Source organism: Haliotis cracherodii, unplaced genomic scaffold, assembly GCF_022045235.1.
Source record: "Haliotis cracherodii isolate W230 unplaced genomic scaffold, xgHalCrac1.p SCAF_16, whole genome shotgun sequence".
Lineage (NCBI taxonomy): Eukaryota > Metazoa > Mollusca > Gastropoda > Lepetellida > Haliotidae > Haliotis > Haliotis cracherodii.
The window spans coordinates 21,712,322-21,730,318 of record NW_027266271.1 but is presented as its reverse complement, the minus strand read 5'-3'; the positions used below and the strand labels follow the sequence as shown (position 1 = coordinate 21,730,318).

The window sequence follows — 17,997 nt, the reverse complement described above, 5'->3', positions numbered from 1 at the left end:
GATACTTTTTTTATATTTTCGTATACACAATACTCGAATTTTTGTCTCTCTACTTTTTCGTATTCAATATGTTGGACGTGATCAAGGTATCACTTTAAACTCATTGTGAAACGTCTGTATACTTTCATTGAATGCATCAAGGGGATAGGGTTTAGGGGGCTATGTCAAACGCTCATCCTTAGCTGGTAGATTGTGTCTTTTTATAGAACTAGGGGCGATCTGGTAGCCTAGAGGTTAAGGCGTTCGCTAGTCATGCCGAACATCCGGGTTCGATTCCCGACATGGATACAATGTGTGAACCCCATTTCAGGTGTCTGCCGCTGGAATATATATTATAATGATATAATTGCATCGATCTATCTTTGGTATTTGGAGCGAAACGTTAATCTTTATTCCTTTTATTTTTTCCATTGCGGACAAGCCACGTCGTGTTCCGTGCCAACTTGCATCAAAAAATCTGTTTTGGAAATCGATAACAGTTATTTCTATTCGGACGATCATGCAGCTATATCTTGGAACCTTTAACGGTAAATCCCGTTGAACTCGTCAACCAATCAATACTCCAAACACGGTGTCTTGAAAGCATGGAGTGTGGAAGAGAAAGAGGATACAGAGAATAAAGTTGCTATCCCTGAAACAAGTGTCACTTATTCAGGTTCTTCCAACTTCTAAATGCCCTTGAAAACGAGAAGATAGTCGACATCAAGAGTATACACTTGCAACAGACATAATGGCACAAAATATACAATTACTGAAGACTGATGGAATTCCACACAGAATGCTATATGAATCATGGGAATCCTATGAATCGGGATATAAATTCTGCTAACTCATGTACGTGTTGCCGGAGTGAAGTGAAATGGGGCTTATGCACTCCTATAGCTAGCCCCATGTGTACACCTAAACATCACTATATGCAATAGACAAAAGTTTGTTTTCATGAAGTTTTCTTTTTAACTCCCCAGCTTCTAGGTGAGGTTAAATAGGGTTTAACGTTGTGTTCAAGATTGTTGCACTTAAATAGCATGCATACACGTGTGTGTGTGTGTGTGTGTGTGTGTGTGTGTGTGTGTGTGTGTGTGTGTGTGTGTGTGTGCGTGCGTGTGATGAATACCCCACTCAGACACAGTACATTGACTCCGACCCGATCAGTCCGTATTTTAGCCCCGTAATGCCGAACGTTAGGCAGGGTAACAACAAGTACAATCTTTTGGAGCAACTCGAGCACTTTCATCAACCACCTAAATATTACTTGCCCATGAGCAAACATAGCCCTGATCAAGAAAACAGCAATTTCGTTTCTGTCTGAAAAGCTACCAAATCTGGTACTGTACAAATACTAGAATGCATAGAGTAACATAAGGCATAAAAAATGCATAAAACATATTTCGCAGTTCATAAACGGATTCAGAAATTAGTCCTGATGTATCTATATAATTTCACACAATGTTTCCCATGTTGCCGTGGCAGAAGACTACATTCGCTAACCTGTGGGGACTTCGCGGGTTCGAATTCCGCTGGCGACAAACGTTTTGTTACGTAACAAGATAAATGATAGGGAAAAAAAATGATTGGGTCGATTAAAACAAAAGTGTTGTTCAGCCTTGTTTTGTCCATGAGGTGATTCCGCTTCAGAATACATTGTAGGTCCCCAGCACACCTAGTCTTGTCCATTGTGTGATTCCGAGGAGGAATACATTGTAGGTCCCCAGCACACCTAGTCTTGTCCATTGTGTGATTCCGCTTCAGAATACATTGTAGGTTTCCAGCAAACCCTAGTTATGTCTAAGGGGAGATTCTGGGTTAGAATACGTTGATTGTTTCCAGTACCCCTAGTTTTGTCTACGGAGAGATTCCGGGTTAGAATACATTGTTGGTTCCCAGTACCCCTAGCTTTGTCTACGGGGAGATTCCGAGTAAGAATACATTGTAGGTTCCCAGTACCCCTAGCTTTATCTACGGGGAGATTCCGGGTAAGAATACATTGTAGGTTCCCAGTACCCCTAGCTTTATCTACGGGGAGATTCCGGGTAAGAATACATTGTAGGTTCCCAGTACCTCTAGTTCTGTCCTGGCGGTTTTTCCGAGTACCCCTAGTTTTGTCTTTTGGAAGATTCTGAGTAAGAATACATTGTAGGTTGCCGGTACCCCTAGTTTTGTCCTGGAGTTGATTCTGGGTAAGAATACATTGTAGGCCCCCAGTACCCTTAGTTTTGTCCTGGAGGTAAATGCGGGTAAGAATACATTGTTGGCTGCCAGTACCCATTGTTTTGTCCATGGGGTAATTTCGAGTTAGAATACATTGTAGGTTCCCAGCACGCCTAGTTTTGTCCAAGAGGTGAATCTGGTTTAGAATACATCGTAGGTTCCAGTACTACTAGTTGTGTCAAGGAGGTAATTCCGGGTAATAATACATTGTAGGTCCCCTGTACCCGTAGTTTTGTCCATGGCTTAATTCCAGGTAAGAATACATTCTAGGTTCCCACTACCCCTAGATTTGTCCATAGGATTTAATAAGTTAATAGATTGTTCAGCAATGTGCCCAATGTGAATAGTTTGTTGGCAGTGGTGAAACAAATGAATAGTTTGCTTTGTGGAAAATACCCAAGCGTAATTTGTTTTGTGTTAATAGTGAAAATGAATAAATTGTTTGATGGTGGTCATTAAATAAATCGCTTGTTGGATACAGCTGGTGAAAAAAATAGATTGTTCTAAAAAACATTCCCCTCCCTCCACACAAATCAAATGGATTCTCCCTTATGATGCATCCTTGATTCGTTCCCGTGAAATAACCTGTTGGCACGGGACTGTGATTTGTGATTTCTATTTACTGTGAGTTGCATTGTACTAGCGCGTCTTCAGGTTGAGCCACTCAATTCTGTTGTGAAGGAAATAGTTCGATTGGAACTAATAATAACTGAAAATCAATATGGCATTAATATTGATGTTGCGAACATTTTCAATGGATCATAGCTGTTGATGAAATGTCCAATAGTCAATGCACAAACTTTAGGAATAGTCTGTCAACCAAGTACTTAGGCGTTTGAAGCTAGGCTACTATTCAAGTCTGATAATGTCATGTTTTTTGAAAAGAAGTTTTGCAGACAAATCTTTGCTGGTCTTGACACTGATCTGCTTCTTCTGAAACACCATAAGTGCTACTGCTTGCGTCACTGATTGCTTCTGCTGCAGTTGTTCCATGGGTAGCTAATCGTTCTGGTGGCACAGCAACCTTTTTCTGCCATGTTTCTCTTGTTCCTAGTTGTGGCGATTCGGGTTGGGTGCTGTGATGGGACCACAACGTACCGAGAAATCTTTCACTGCATCACCACAGAGGATTTCCCCAATTCAGCAATCGAGGAATTCAAAACTGAATCCCAAGTAGAGTGCGCAGCTGTCTGTTCTGCGCATGTGCAATGCAAAGCCTTCCGGTTGCTTCCTACATCCGATCATGCGCAGTTCATGTGCACTCTTCACAGCAGAACACTGTTGTCTCAGACCTGTGATAAATATACCTCTACGGAGCCTGATTATAATGATGTAAGTATTGTGACAATTCTTTTTACAAAATACTATACAGCTATTAAATGGATTTAATGAAGGATAATATACCCTCATTCATGATCGGTAGTTGCCCGTTTCGCGAACACTGGGTGCCCTTAATTCAAACTTACAGCGATCAGAGAAGCAAAGGTTGGCAGTGTTGTCGGTGGTGGAGATGGACCGGTTGGAGTTTGGTTTGAGCGTCAATATTTTTCAATCAAGAATTTAAAACATAATTTTTTTTGTCTCTGGAGCAGGAACTAGACAATTTTAGTTTACTCACAATACATTTTTTTCAGAACATTTCTTTTTATAACATCTAAGGACAAATTTCCAGTTGTTTTAAGGGAACAGATTATTTCAAACCCTTCTCACTCTTGACGGAGGCCGGTACCCCTTGATCTGGCACGTTATGTTGAATAAACACGGTTCTCTGTTCTACGGAAGAAACCTTTTTGTTGTTGAAATTGAAAGTTCATTCGAAAGTTTAAATAATTATGACTTTTATGTACAGTTTAAAATGTTTTAATGTTTTTTTTTAAGATTATGTCGCCATGTGAAAACGGAGGTGTGTACAGTGAGGAATTCGGCAACTGTTCCTGCTCTGGTGGCTATGTCGGCTCTCGCTGTGAACGGCTTATGACAGGTAAGACGAGTGAACGAAATGGGTAATGTAGCATATATGGTAAGTAGTATACTTTCCATGGAACCGTGGAAACAAAGCGATTTGACTGCGATTGTGGGGTTATACAATGGAATCGTGATTCGTGTATAAAGAAAAGACCATGTCGAGTATAATGGTCGACACGGGTCAGTAGGAAGAATCAGAAGCAGTCAATGCTCCTTTCACTGTGACGTAGATCAATACGAAACTAATACATGACACGGTGGAGACGATGTCTGTTTGGCTGGAGACGAGGTCAAGTGGCGTCCGCGTGTACGGTGACATGGTGGAGACGAGGTTAAGTGGCGTCCGAGTATACGGTGACGCGGTGGAGACGAGGTCAAGTGGCGTCCGAGTGTACGGTGACACGGTGGAGACGAGGTCAAGTGGTGTACGGTGACACGGTGGAGACGAGGTTAAGTGGCGTCCGAGTGTACGGTGACACGGTGGAGACAAGGTTAAGTGGCGTCCGAGTGTACGGTGACGCGGTGGAGACGAGGTCAAGTGGCGTCCGAGTATACGGTAACATGGTGGAGACGAGGTCAAGTGGCGTCCTCGTCTCCACCGTGTCACCGTTCACATGGACGCCACTGGACCTCGTCACCGCCCATACAGACTTCGTCTCCACCGTGTCACCGTTCACACGGAGGCCACTTGACCTCGTCACCGCCCATACAGACTTCGTCTCCACCGTGTCAGCGTACACTTGGACGCCACTTGACCTCGTCACCGCCCATACAGACTTCGTCTCCACCGTGTCAGCGTACACTTGGACGCCACTTGACCTCGTCTCCACCCATACAGACTTCGTCTCCACCGTGTCAGCGTACACTCGGGCGCCGCTTGACCTCGTCTCCACCCATACAGATCTCGTCTCCACCGTGTCATGTATTTGTTTTGTATTGATCTACGTCACAGTGAAAGGAGCACTGACTTGTTCGTTTCCAACTCGAATTCCCCCTGCCCTGCTTTTAAATCTTTCTACTTGACCCGTGTGGGCCAGTTTCCTCAACATTGTTTTATTGACTACGAATGACGATTTCATTGTATTACCTCACAATCGCAGATAAATCCCTTATCACGGTTATATCGAAAGCACACAACAATGGTATTTGCCGCTACGCGCATCACTAGTCTTGTCAATTAAGAAGTTTAGCTGAGTCCGACGATAATCTACAAAATGTGTTGAGCTATTCCAAATGTTTTTGAGTCTTGTTTTCTTGTTTACAGTCGTTTACTCACTCGGCTATGAAAATTGAGGCGCATTTTCAGTTTGTATGTTTCTGAGAATAGGTCTTCAGCAACCCATGCTCGTCGTAAAAGGCGACTATGCTTGTAAGATTCGACAAAGGGATCGGGTGGTCAGGCTCGCTGACTTGGTTGAAGCATGTCATCGTATCCCAATTGAGTAGATCGATGCTCATGATGTCAATCATTAGATTTTCTGGTCCAGACTCGATTATTTATAGACCGCCGTCATTGGTGAGTGCGGCGTTAAACAAACAAACAAACAAACAAACAAACAAACAAACATCGGTACCACTGGTGCAGTTCAGTGGCTACTAAGTGCTGGCTATCGTCAGCTATCAATATTCAAACCCTATAATCTCCAAACTATTTTGACAATGATATAAGTAAAACAGTATATGTATTAAAATTAGCCTTCAACTCACACACTTAAAGGTATATTTGGATACCACGATTCAGGATCAAGATTTCACCCCATCACGTGCATTATTGATGAAAGGCATGGCTTGGACACTGACTCTTACTTGCCCATGACTAAATCTAACTTGTAATCTTTATCATTGCAAGAATCCGTCACTGTGCTTGATCACTGCGTCCACGTGACTATGAATTATGAATTATGATTATGGATTATGAATGTCATTGCAGTTAAACCTGGTGAATTCCATATTAAATCCACAAAAGAAGAATGTTGTGTTTTGTATTGCTTTGTGGCTGTAGATTTTGTTATAGGATCAAATCGTGTTAAGTCTTTTTTCGTATGAAGGCCATATGAATGTGTATGTACTGAATTCAAACATAACTTACCACAAAACTAATATTTTTCTTAAACCTTTTCCCTTACAAATAAGCGTCAGAATCTCTGCACTGTTACACAGCAGACGCAATTCAAAAGTAACATGTCGTTATTATAAGTTTCAACAACATCAGTACATGCACTATTGTGTCACGGACTTCACGATCACTGAATTGTCTGGTTTGTCTACAGGCCGCCGTCGCATGGCAGGAGCACTCATGTGCGGCGACAGACAATGAATACTTCCTTTTTATGCAAATTGTGTGAATAGCGGGTTCTACCGGTAGGACTTTCGCGAACACCTGGTGTTATCACTGATTTTCAGTGGTCCATTCATAAAATTTTCACCGCTATTTTGCCCCTTTCGCCACATCTTAATCTGTTTCGGTGGATAATCTTGACTGGCTGCATTGGCAATTTATATACTGAACAACAAAAGTTCCTGTGACATTGAATACGATTTAATGCAAAGTTATGTTTTTTACCAATTCTGAAACAATTTCGGTTTGCAACAGATAAAAGACTCCTGTAAAAGTTCAAATGGTTTAATTTGCCATACTGACTTCAGAAAATGCGTGATTTCATAAAAAAACCCATGAACATGCCAAAATGTTAATTTACAAATTAATAGCGTGTGTGTCCACCTTTGGTTGCGATGCAAGCAACACATCTTCGTCTCATTAAATGGACCAGGCGTCGCACAAAGTCCTGTGGGATATCTGTCCATATCTGCTGGAGCATGTATTAAAGTTCCTGGAGTGTCTGTGGAACACGTGGTTGACGTCGAAGGCGCCGATCAATCTCATCCCACATGTGCTTGACTGGTGAGAGATCAGGGGAGCGAGCCGGCCAGGGGATGACATTCACGTTGTTTTGTTGAAGAGAATCCTGAAGAAGTCGAGCAATAGGAGGCCGGGTGTTGTTATGTTGAAATGTTATGCTTGGGACATGACGACGCAAGAACGATATAACAACAGGGCCGATGATCTTGCCGCGGTAGCGCTGTCCATTGAGATTTCCCTTTACCACTGTCAAACGGGTCCTCTGTCTTGCTGTTATCCCACCCCATACCATAACGCTGCCGCCCCCGAACCGATTGACGTAACGTTCACCTCGACGTCGGTACACTCAAATCCGTCCATCCTGTGGCTGAGGTGAAAACGAGACTCGTCAGTGAATAGAACTTGTCCCCACTGCATGGCCGTCCAGCGTCGACGCTGTCTGCACCAGTGTAGACGTCCCTGACAGTGGTGTCATGTCAAAATGGGACGTCTGGCGGGTCTTCTGGCGACAATCCCTGCACATCTGAGGCGACGACGTACGGTTTGTGAAGATATTCGTCGAAGACCAGGGATGCTTCTTGCAGTCACTGTTGCTGGCTTGAATCGATTTCGTAGGTGTGTTGTTCGAATCCAGTTGTCCTGTCGATTATTGGTTACGCGTGGCCTGCCACTCCGAGGATAGTCTCTGACTGTATTCGTCTGTTGCCAATGTTGCCATAAACACCAAATGGTGTTTCTGTGGACGTTAAATTGTCTTGCAACATCACATAAACTCGATTCCGCTTGAAGCATACCAATGGCTCGCAGACGCTCATTTTCGGACAGGCGTGGCATTTCGTAATGCTGAATAATTTTGTTGTTTTTCTGAGTGGTTTTGTCAGCACATGCTAAACAATGCATATGGAATCCCGTTAACGCACATGTTTTTATACCCATTCTTGGGTAGTGAAATGCATGGGGCTTGCATAAAAGTCAACTTTTGCATGGAATGCATACTTTTCTGTAGCAGTTGCTTTTTTGTGACTTGATTCCATACATGTACTTCAATATTGAAAACCAAACTTTACTTGTTTGAAAAATACACTAAAATATTGGTGTCACAGGAACTTTTGCTGTTGAGTATATTTATGATCAACGTTGCGCTAAGCTCGGTTTGGGCGAGTGGGCCCTGGGCAGTTCAAGAAGAATTATGTCCCTCTAGGTGCAGGTACTGGGTGGTATTAGATCATATAAAGAAGCAGAGGATTCAATTGAAAATGCAGTTAACTACGTTTATAACGAACATGCTTATAACGAACTTATTTTTTAGTTTCTCCATTTGTTGTATACAGTAAACAACGGTTATAACGAACACGCTTATAACGAACTGACGGATATAACGAACTACTTTTTTGGTCCCGACTGTAGTTATGCTGTATATATGCTTATAACGAACTACGGTTAAAACGAACTAAAATTAGTAGTCCCTTTGAGTTCGTTATAACCGTACTTTACTGTATATGCTGTATATATATTTATAACGAACCAGGGGGGAACGAATGGCCCAGTCGTCTAAGGCGCCGCAACTGGCTGGGCAATGAACGTATGTTGTGAGTTCGAATCCCGATTCGCGCCAATCATGTTTCTAGGTTTGCCAGCACCATACCCGTGCTCGTGGGTTTCACCGAAGCGGTAAACGTCTGACACCTGCATCACGTCGGGCTTTCCTAGAACATGAAGCTGACACGCCGTGATATACCTGGAATACTGTGAAATGCGGCGTTGAACGAGACTCACTCACTCACTATAACGAACTACGGTTATTACGAACTAAAATTGGTTCTTTCTTTGAGTTCGTTATAACTGTAGTTTACTGTATAGTTAAATGACTATTGGCTTGGAACAGTTAGACCATCGATCTCTGTTTCTATCTGTCAATATTAGCTTGTCATTTTTCAAACCAATAAATGTATTTTGTTTTTGAAAATTTCATATACTAACTCATATAAATGGAAGGCAAACAACCAAATGAACAGCGGATTTGATGCGTGAAGGGGTAGACCTATATAAAGTTTACTCAGCTAGCGGTGCTTAACTTTTTAGTAGGTGTATAGGTAAACCTTTCTCACAGACTTGTACGGATTGCGAGGTGTCCGGAACAACAGGGTTTCGCTGAATAGAGTTGTTTTTTTCTAGACTGTGCTGAAGGCTTTGAACTGGGGCACTACGTGGAGGAGAAGATGGTGTTCATGATCCACCCCATCGGGGCTCCGCGACCCTTCCTCGTCTACTGCGACATAGGCCAATATGGAGCCAGGATGTTCACTATGCGCCACGAGGGGATCCTGGACTTTTCCCGACCATGGGTAGACTACAAAACAGGCTTTGGAAATCTGTCTGGAGACTTCTGGCTTGGTCTGGATCATATTCACTATCTGACCAACTCACGACCAATGAAACTGATTGTCAGGATCACCACCCGCATGCCCAGTGACGCGTATCCTGAACGGTAAGACGCTAACACCTATGTCACATCACCACTTGTATGTCTTGTGACGCTTATCCTCAACGGTAACACGCTAACACCTATGTCACATCACCACTTGTATGTCCAGTGACGCTTATCCTACACGGTAGTACTCTCACACCTATGTCACATCACCACTTGCATGTCGAGTGACTCTATCCTACACGGTAATACTCTCACACCTATGTCACATCACTACTAGCATGTCTAGTGACTCTATCCTACACGGTAATACTCTCACACCTATGTCACATCACTACTTGCATGTCTAGTGACTCTATCCTACCCGGTAATACTCTCACACCTATGTCACATCACTACTTGCATGTCGAGTGACTCTATCCTACACAGTAATACTCTCACACCTATGTCACATCACTACTTGCATGTCTAGTGACTCTATCCTACATGGTAATACTCTCACACCTATGTCACATCACCACTTGCATGTCGAGTGACTCTATCCTACACGGTAATACTCTCACATCTATGTCACATCACAACTTGCATGTCCAGTGACTCTATCCTACACGGTAATACTCTCACATCTATGTCACATCACCACTTGCATGTCTAGTGACTCTATCCTACACGGTAATACTCTCACACCTATGTCACATCACCACTTGCATGTCCAGTGACTCTATCCTACATGGTATTACTCTCACACCTATGTCACATCACCACTTGCATGTCCAGTGACTCTATCCTACACGGTAATACTCTCATGCCTATGTCACATCACCACTTGCATGTCGCGTGACTCTATCCTACAAGGTAATACTCTCACACCTATGTCACATCACCACTTGCATGTCCAGTGACTCTATCCTACACGGTAATACTCTCACACCTATGTCACATCACCACTTGCATGTCTAGTGACTCTATCCTACACGGTAATACTCTCACACCTATGTCACATCACCATTTGCATGTCGAGTGACTCTATCCTACACGGTAATACCCTCACACCTATGTCACATCACCACTTGCATGTCCAGTGACTCTATCCTACACGGTAATACTCTCACACCTATGTCACATCACCATTTGCATGTCGAGTGACTCTATCCTACACGGTAATACTCTCACACCTATGTCACATCACCACTTGCATGTCCAGTGACTCTATCCTACACGGTAATACTCTCACACCTATGTCACATCACCACTTGCATGTCCAGTGACTCTATCCTACACGGTAATACGCTCACACTTATGTCACATCACCACTTGCATGTCCAGTGACTCTATCCTACACGGTAATACTCTCACACCTATGTCACATCACCACTTGCATGTCCAGTGACTCTATCCTACACGGTAATACTCTCACACCTATGTCACATCACCACTTGCATGTCCAGTGACTCTATCCTACACGGTAATACTCTCACACCTATGTCACATCACCACTTGCATGTCCAGTGACTCTATCCTACACGGTAATACTCTCACACCTATGTCACATCACCACTTGCATGTCCAGTGACTCTATCCTACACGGTAATACGCTCACACTTATGTCACATCACCACTTGCATGTCGAGTGACTCTATCCTACCCGGTAATACTCTCACACCTATGTCACATCACTACTAGCATGTCTAGTGACTCTATCCTACACGGTAATACTCTCATACCTATGTCACATCACTACTTGCATGTCGAGTGACTCTATCCTACACGGTAGTACTCTCATACCTATGTCACATCACCACTTGCATGTCGAGTGACTCTATCCTACACGGTAGTACTCTCATACCTATGTCACATCACCACTTGCATGTCTAGTGACTCTATCCTACACGGTAATACTCTCACACCTATGTCACATCACTACTTGCATGTCTAGTGTCTCTATCCTACACAGTAATACTCTCACACCTATGTCACATCACCACTTGCATTTCTAGTGACTCTACCCAACACGGTAGTACTCTCACACCTATGTCACATCACCACTTGCATGTCCAGTGACTCTATCCTACACGGTAGTACTCTCACACCTATGTCACATCACCACTTGCATGTCCAGTGACTCTATCCCACACGGTAATACTCTCACACCTATGTCACATCGCCACTTGCATGTCCAGTGACTCTATCCTACACGGTAGTACTCTCACACCTATGTCACATCACCACTTGCATGTCCAGTGACTCTATCCTACACGGTAATACTCTTACACCTATGTCACATCACCACTTGCATGTCGAGTGACTCTATCCTACACGGTAATACTCTCACACCTATGTCACATCACCACTTGCATGTCTAGTGACTCTATCCTACACGGTAATACTCTCACACCTATGTCACATTATTTAGGACTGCGCCCGTCATGGTTAATGTCTCCTGCAGTGTTTTATTGTACGATAAAGAACTCCCATTTGTTTTTTTCTCAAATATTGATTTTACGTACATAAAAAGGAGTTTCGTCAAGGATGATGTTGTCCATATAGATCGTTCCAGTTGAATATCTATATTCTCATTAGATTGAATGCGACCTTGGTGTATGACAAGGGTGCGTTCTCAGCCCAAATGGGATTTGTTTATTGATGAATTATCTCTAGAAACATGACATAACTGAAACCCGAAATCCAAATATTATTCAGTTGTTATTAAAATAATTTGCAAATATCATTTTTATACGAGTGGCCAGGTCCACTAAGGCGATGCCATGCACTGTGCAGAGTTGCGTCCCTTACTCGTTCCAGGATCCTATACACATGGGTTCGAATCGCAGATTCAACCTGATTACCATCTTTAGATTCTCAGCATTGGCATAGCACCACTTCCGGGTAGTCCACCATGAAGCTGACACATCGTGATGTTTTCAACAGCGACGTTAAACCCAAACTCACTCACTCTTTCAGTAAACACACCTACAGACACCTAACCGTGGGCGACGAATCGACTGGCTACGTCCTAAATTTCAACTCCACTTGGGCTCACGTGGGCACCTACACCCTAGGCGACTGCTTGACACCCATGAGGGGGAAGAAGTTCAGCACCTATGACGTCGACAACGACGACGACCCCGGCCAAAACTGCGCCGCTGTCCACCAGGGGGCGTGGTGGTTCACGGCGTGTGGAGAGTGCAACCCGACCGGACCGATAATCAATCAGACATCAGGATATCTTTCGAACATCCCAGACGAGGCCTTCTGGCATCCTGGCATACCAACGTACTCACTCACCAAAGTCGAGATGTTTTTAAAGTGATGCAATTTTTAATTTGAAGTTTACACGATATACAGCTTTTCCATTATACGAGAGGTCGGTCACAAGAACGTCAAATTCACTTTCATAAGTGTTTGCACGACAGAATTTGACGTTTTTCACGAGACTGTATTCTTGAAATGATGTAAACACGGAGGCACTACTTCAACATTCCTGGCGGAACCCGTGCGAATTCCTAAACACGAATACACACAGAAGTGTTGTTTCTGATTATTTAGACGCTTAAATCTTGCGTTTTAGTGTACATTTAGAAACGTCAGAGACTTTGACTGCACGATCGTTCACGAATATCCTTGATACGACCCATCCCCGTGAACCAGAGACCATACAAAAAAATATCATATGGTGTTTGGTTCTCTAGGATGTGTCGTAGCAAAGAATATTCGTGATATAGATATATATTATATGGTCTGTGTAGTGAACAAAACGAAGAAATGCAAATCCACACTATCTTAGTATCGATTCGATCCGTGTCTACGCTGACAGTGACAGTCTACAGCAATCTATGAATTTACTTTAGTGTCTATTTGACACATCTTTAATCAACTTTCAATGATCGGCCAATTGATCATTGATGACTTAAACATATAAACGCCACAGATTCATTAACAACTCTCCCGTCACGTTTATCGTGTTGGCCGTTTTGACGTCTTGTACTTGATGTAAATGTATTACGACGCGCCATGATTGTGACTGACTTACTGAGGTTCTGATCTAATGAGGATATTATTTGAATTGTCTGTCGTTTGAGACGTTTCTGAAGAACAAGTTAAGCATACATGCACTCATGTCTCCTCTCTATTAGAGGAACTATTTTTTCCCGCGAAACAGCTGGTAGTTGTATGGCTGTCAGTGTAAATATGAAGCCACACGTTCTAGGTAAAATTGTATAGAGGCCTACATCCTTTGAGGCAAAAACATATGACAAAAGCTCCAACGTTCATACAGTTTGGCCTGCACTTTATGAAGGTTCATACTCCAATAATCTCACACAAAGTGACAGTCAATTCATAATTGAACTTGTTCAAGCGAATTTGTGGCTTGTCTGTTGCCCGTCTCTCTGTCCTACGGCGGTGATATCATAGTTATTCTGTTGTTCGTTAGGAGCGGATGGGTAGTCAAGTGGTAACCGTTATCGTTCGTCATGCTCGCAACCTGGGTTCGATTCCCCATAACACGCATCTTGTGAAGCCTATTCTCAGCGTCTCGTTTGACACTACTGGAAGGGTGGTCGGGTAGCCTAGTGGTTAAAGCTTTTGCTCGTCACGCCGAAGACCCGGGTTCGATTCCCGACATGGGTACAATGTGTGAAGCCCATTTCTGGTGTCGCTCGCCGTGATGTTGCTGGAATATTGCTTAAAGCGGCGTAAAACCATACTCACTCACTCACTCACTTAGATTGACTCGGCTCCATTCATTTTGGACCTCAGTAAGCGTTGCCAGGAACCCATGTTGTATATAGTTTCGTGCACTTGACTACCGACTTTCCACTTGGGTTTGTGTTTATGTAACTAGGCAACCTACAAACATGATTAACTGCACATTCTGTGTGCATTTTCATGATTTATTTTTCAAAATCGAATAATCCTCTTATCTGCAGATGTCGAATTTGATATCAGACAGTCCAGTAATTGACATCTTGAGCATCGATTTACGCACTTGGGATACAATGACATGCATCAACCACCCGATCCCGTTAGCCGCCTTCTACGTCAAGCATGTGTTCCTGAAGACTAGTTCAAAGTTTGTTTTACAAATAATTATGTAAGAAAATGCACAAAGAGGTTATACAATCCATTGAATCTGAGCTACTGTGTGCTGACTGTTGTAATGCAATTGATGTTATAACAAACGTAAATGACAAAATAAGTGATGTGCCGCTTCAAACTGCTGGCAAAGTGTTTGGATTTGTTAAAAAGAGTAAGAGAAATTCAACATACCACAAGCGTTCTAAAATTAGGTTTTATAAACAATGTTATATCGCCCGTGGAAAATACTTTGAAGTCAAGAGAAATTTAAAAAGTAATCAAACATTCCAAAATAAAAAAGCGACTAGTTAATGCAAGTAAAAGTTATAAAAACTGCATTCATAAATTTTCAAATATGCATTGAAAAAAAATTCAAGAAAAATTATATAATGTCGAAAGAAATGACCCCCGTTCATTTTGGAAACTTCGTAAGCAGTCTGGCGATGAAAACCTACCAGATTGTCATTATTCAGCTTTTTTGAATCTTTGAATGTAGTTTCGGCACATGACGACTTTGATATTGATAATCTAAGTGAAGTAAACATGGAAGAAGGCACAATACTTAATGCAGCTGTAACAAGAGGTTAGATTATAAACTGTGTGCAGAATTTAAAACAAAGCTGCTGGTCTTGATAATATAATTAATGAATATACTATTAAACATAGTTCTTGATACTGGTACCATCCCAGGAAAATGGTTTGTGAGTGTTGTGAAACACATTTGAAGGGTAAAGGTGAACCACAAAACCCCGAAAATTGCAGACCTATCACTCTGCTGAGCTGTTCAGGTAAACTTTTTACAGCAGTTTTAAATAACCGTTTGCAAACATTCATCGAAACGAACTCTATACTGTCGGAAGCTCAGGCAGTTTTGAGAAAGGGTAATTCTACCAGTGATCACATTTTTGCTCTATATAATCTCATGGAATTATTAATAGCTAGAAAAAGAAATTATTTTGTGCGTTTATAGATTTGATTAATTAAAATAGATTAAAAAGCATTTGCTACAGTTTGACGATCAGGACTTTGGCAAAAACTATTTCAAAATAACGTATATGGAGAGTGTTTTAACGTTATCTATAATATGTACTAGAATATCAAATCATGTGTTTCCTGTAATGGTAATTTAACAAGTTTCTTTTGATGAAAATTTGGAGTAAGACAAGGAGAAAACCTGTCGTCTGTCTTGTTTGCAATATTTTTAAATGACCTCGAAGCGGCACTTGTACAGAATTTATATAAATGTATCCAATTGAAACCAGATGAATTCTATGATCGAATCGAAAATATTATCACAATATTTCTATTACTGTACGCAGATGATGCAGTGTTATTGACCACAAATGCTTATGATATAAAACATATGTTAGACTCATTTCATTACTATTGTCTACATTGGAGGCTTAAGGTTAATACTACCAAAACAAAAATATTAATATTTGGTGGATCAAAACATGACTATAAACAAAATTTGAAAATTGGTCATGATGTTTGGGAAAAAAATGATTCCTTCAACTACCTTGGTGTTATCTTTCCAAAAAAATCCAAATTCACTTTAACAAAGAAAAAGCTAATAGAATATCAACGAAAGCTATGTTCTATGTTTTATGCCGAGGACGGAAGTTACATTTGTCACTTAAATGTCAACTGCGGCTTTTTGACAGTATGGTTGTACCAGTTCTTCTCGGATGCGAAGTATGGGGACTTGAAACATCTCAGCTCTAGAAAGTTTACATTTGATTTCCTAAAATATCTTTTTTTATTAAGAAAATGTACTCCAAATTTCATGGTACATGGGTAACTTGGAAGACTCCATCTGTCACACATCGTCAAAATGAGAATGATAAGTTTTGGGGCAAAATTACTTTCCGGGAAATCATCTAAATTATCCTTTCTTGTATACAAGTTGTTATTTAATGACGACCTATTTGGAACATGTAAACATACATGGATTACATACATCAAGCGAGCTTTTGATGAACTTAGACCTAGACACATCTGTTTTTTTACAAAGATTCGAAAATCCTACTTATCTAAAACATTTAGTCCATGAAAAATTAAATGACATTAACCTACAGTGTTGCACAAGTGCAAGAGATAAGTCTTCAAAGGGCACAATCTATAGTATCATCAAAAAATGATTGCCTAAATTTTGAATATTATTTAAACGTACTGCAGGAAAACGTTTGGCGAGTCTTTCTTAAGTTTCGAATTTACCATAATCTACCTATTGAAACTGGGAGAGGGAGTAAAATACCTTTAACCGAAAGGAAATGTCCACTTTGTAAATTATCTGACATACGTGATGAATTCCATTATTTGTTTATTTGTCCATCTTTAGAAAACGAAAGAAAACATTTTTACACAGATTCTACTACGTCAAACACAACATGCATCAAATGAATTTACTTTTCAATAAATGACGATTAGGAACATTGAGAAAACTGTCCAAATTCTGTAAAATCATCATGTCATTGTAAATCAAGTTAATCTCCCTCTTATTTGATTGCACATAAATTGCTACCCCGGTGAATCTGTATAAATATGCATGCATGCTCGGCCAAGATGTTTTTACATCTATTCTATATTTACATGTATTCGTATTATGTTGTTGAAATATAAATTGTACCTCTGATGCACGGTGACAGCGGTCTGAGTGTAAATAAAGTTCAGTTCAGTTCAGTTCAGTTCAGTTCAGCCTTACCTAGCTAGACAGTCTAGCTATGCTAGCTGGTTTCAAATTCTGTGTACTGAAGCTATACTCTGTGTACACAGCTCCGGGTGACGGAATAGGAATACTTAGTCATGGTTATGGCGAAGGTCTTTCCCAGCTACATGTATTGCACCACTGCTTGAAATATTACTTAAACAGGGCTGCCGCTGGTGAAAAGTACACTAAAATACTGGTGTCACAGGAACTTTTGTTGTTGAGTATATATTCAGTACAATGCCCCTCATTCAGTCTTACTTGACAACGGCATGAGGATCTATACCGAAACGTCGCCTTTTTAAGTATTAAAGAAGTGGTTATCCATCAAATTGTGTCTACCTTGTCATCCGTCAACTTCTAAGTAATGCCAATCAAACAATCTGATCCATGAGGTTTGTTAAAGGGAAACTACGGTCGGCTGAATGGCAGTGCCAGCAAATTTGATTTACATCCCAGAAATGACAGTTTCTTGGTCTGCTAGTTCAAATGTTATTGTGTGTGCCAATTTAGCAGTTAATGATAGCTCTATTTAGAAAGTGATAGTGTCTAAGTTTTACATGTATTGATGACATAGGCAGAACATGGGCACCATACCGAGGTGCAGAGTCGCACTTTGAAGGCAGACTGGGCTCCAACTAGTGGCCATTTCCGGTCCAGATCCTCTCTCTCTCTGTAATGTTAAATCTTTTAGTACCTTCCCAAGGTTACTGCCAGTATTTATGCCACTAGGTTATATTCTATTTTTTACAG

At 41.4% G+C, this 17,997-nt stretch overlaps 1 protein-coding gene across 1 annotated transcript; it reads left to right on the top strand.

The window, feature by feature from the left end:
• The first annotated feature begins 3,243 nt into the window (after positions 1–3,243).
• LOC139463617 (microfibril-associated glycoprotein 4-like) lies at positions 3,244–12,771 on the top strand. The gene is made up of 4 exons (XM_071244890.1): positions 3,244–3,540; positions 4,087–4,189; positions 9,209–9,521; positions 12,423–12,771. The coding sequence occupies exons 1-4, from the start codon at positions 3,244–3,246 to the stop codon at positions 12,769–12,771; spliced, it is 1,062 nt and encodes a 353-aa protein (XP_071100991.1).
• Positions 12,772–17,997: the final 5,226 nt, after the last annotated feature.

Excerpts from the sequence above, each read along its gene's own strand:
- LOC139463617 (XM_071244890.1), top strand. The coding sequence starts at position 3,244 with ATGTTTCTCTTGTTCCTAGTTGTGGCGATTCGGGTTGGGTGCTGTGAT. Across the intron at positions 4,190-9,208 it reads CTGTGAACGGCTTATGACAG|ACTGTGCTGAAGGCTTTGAA; the intron begins GTAAGACGAGTG and ends GTTTTTTTCTAG. Across the intron at positions 9,522-12,422 it reads AGTGACGCGTATCCTGAACG|TAAACACACCTACAGACACC; the intron begins GTAAGACGCTAA and ends TCACTCTTTCAG.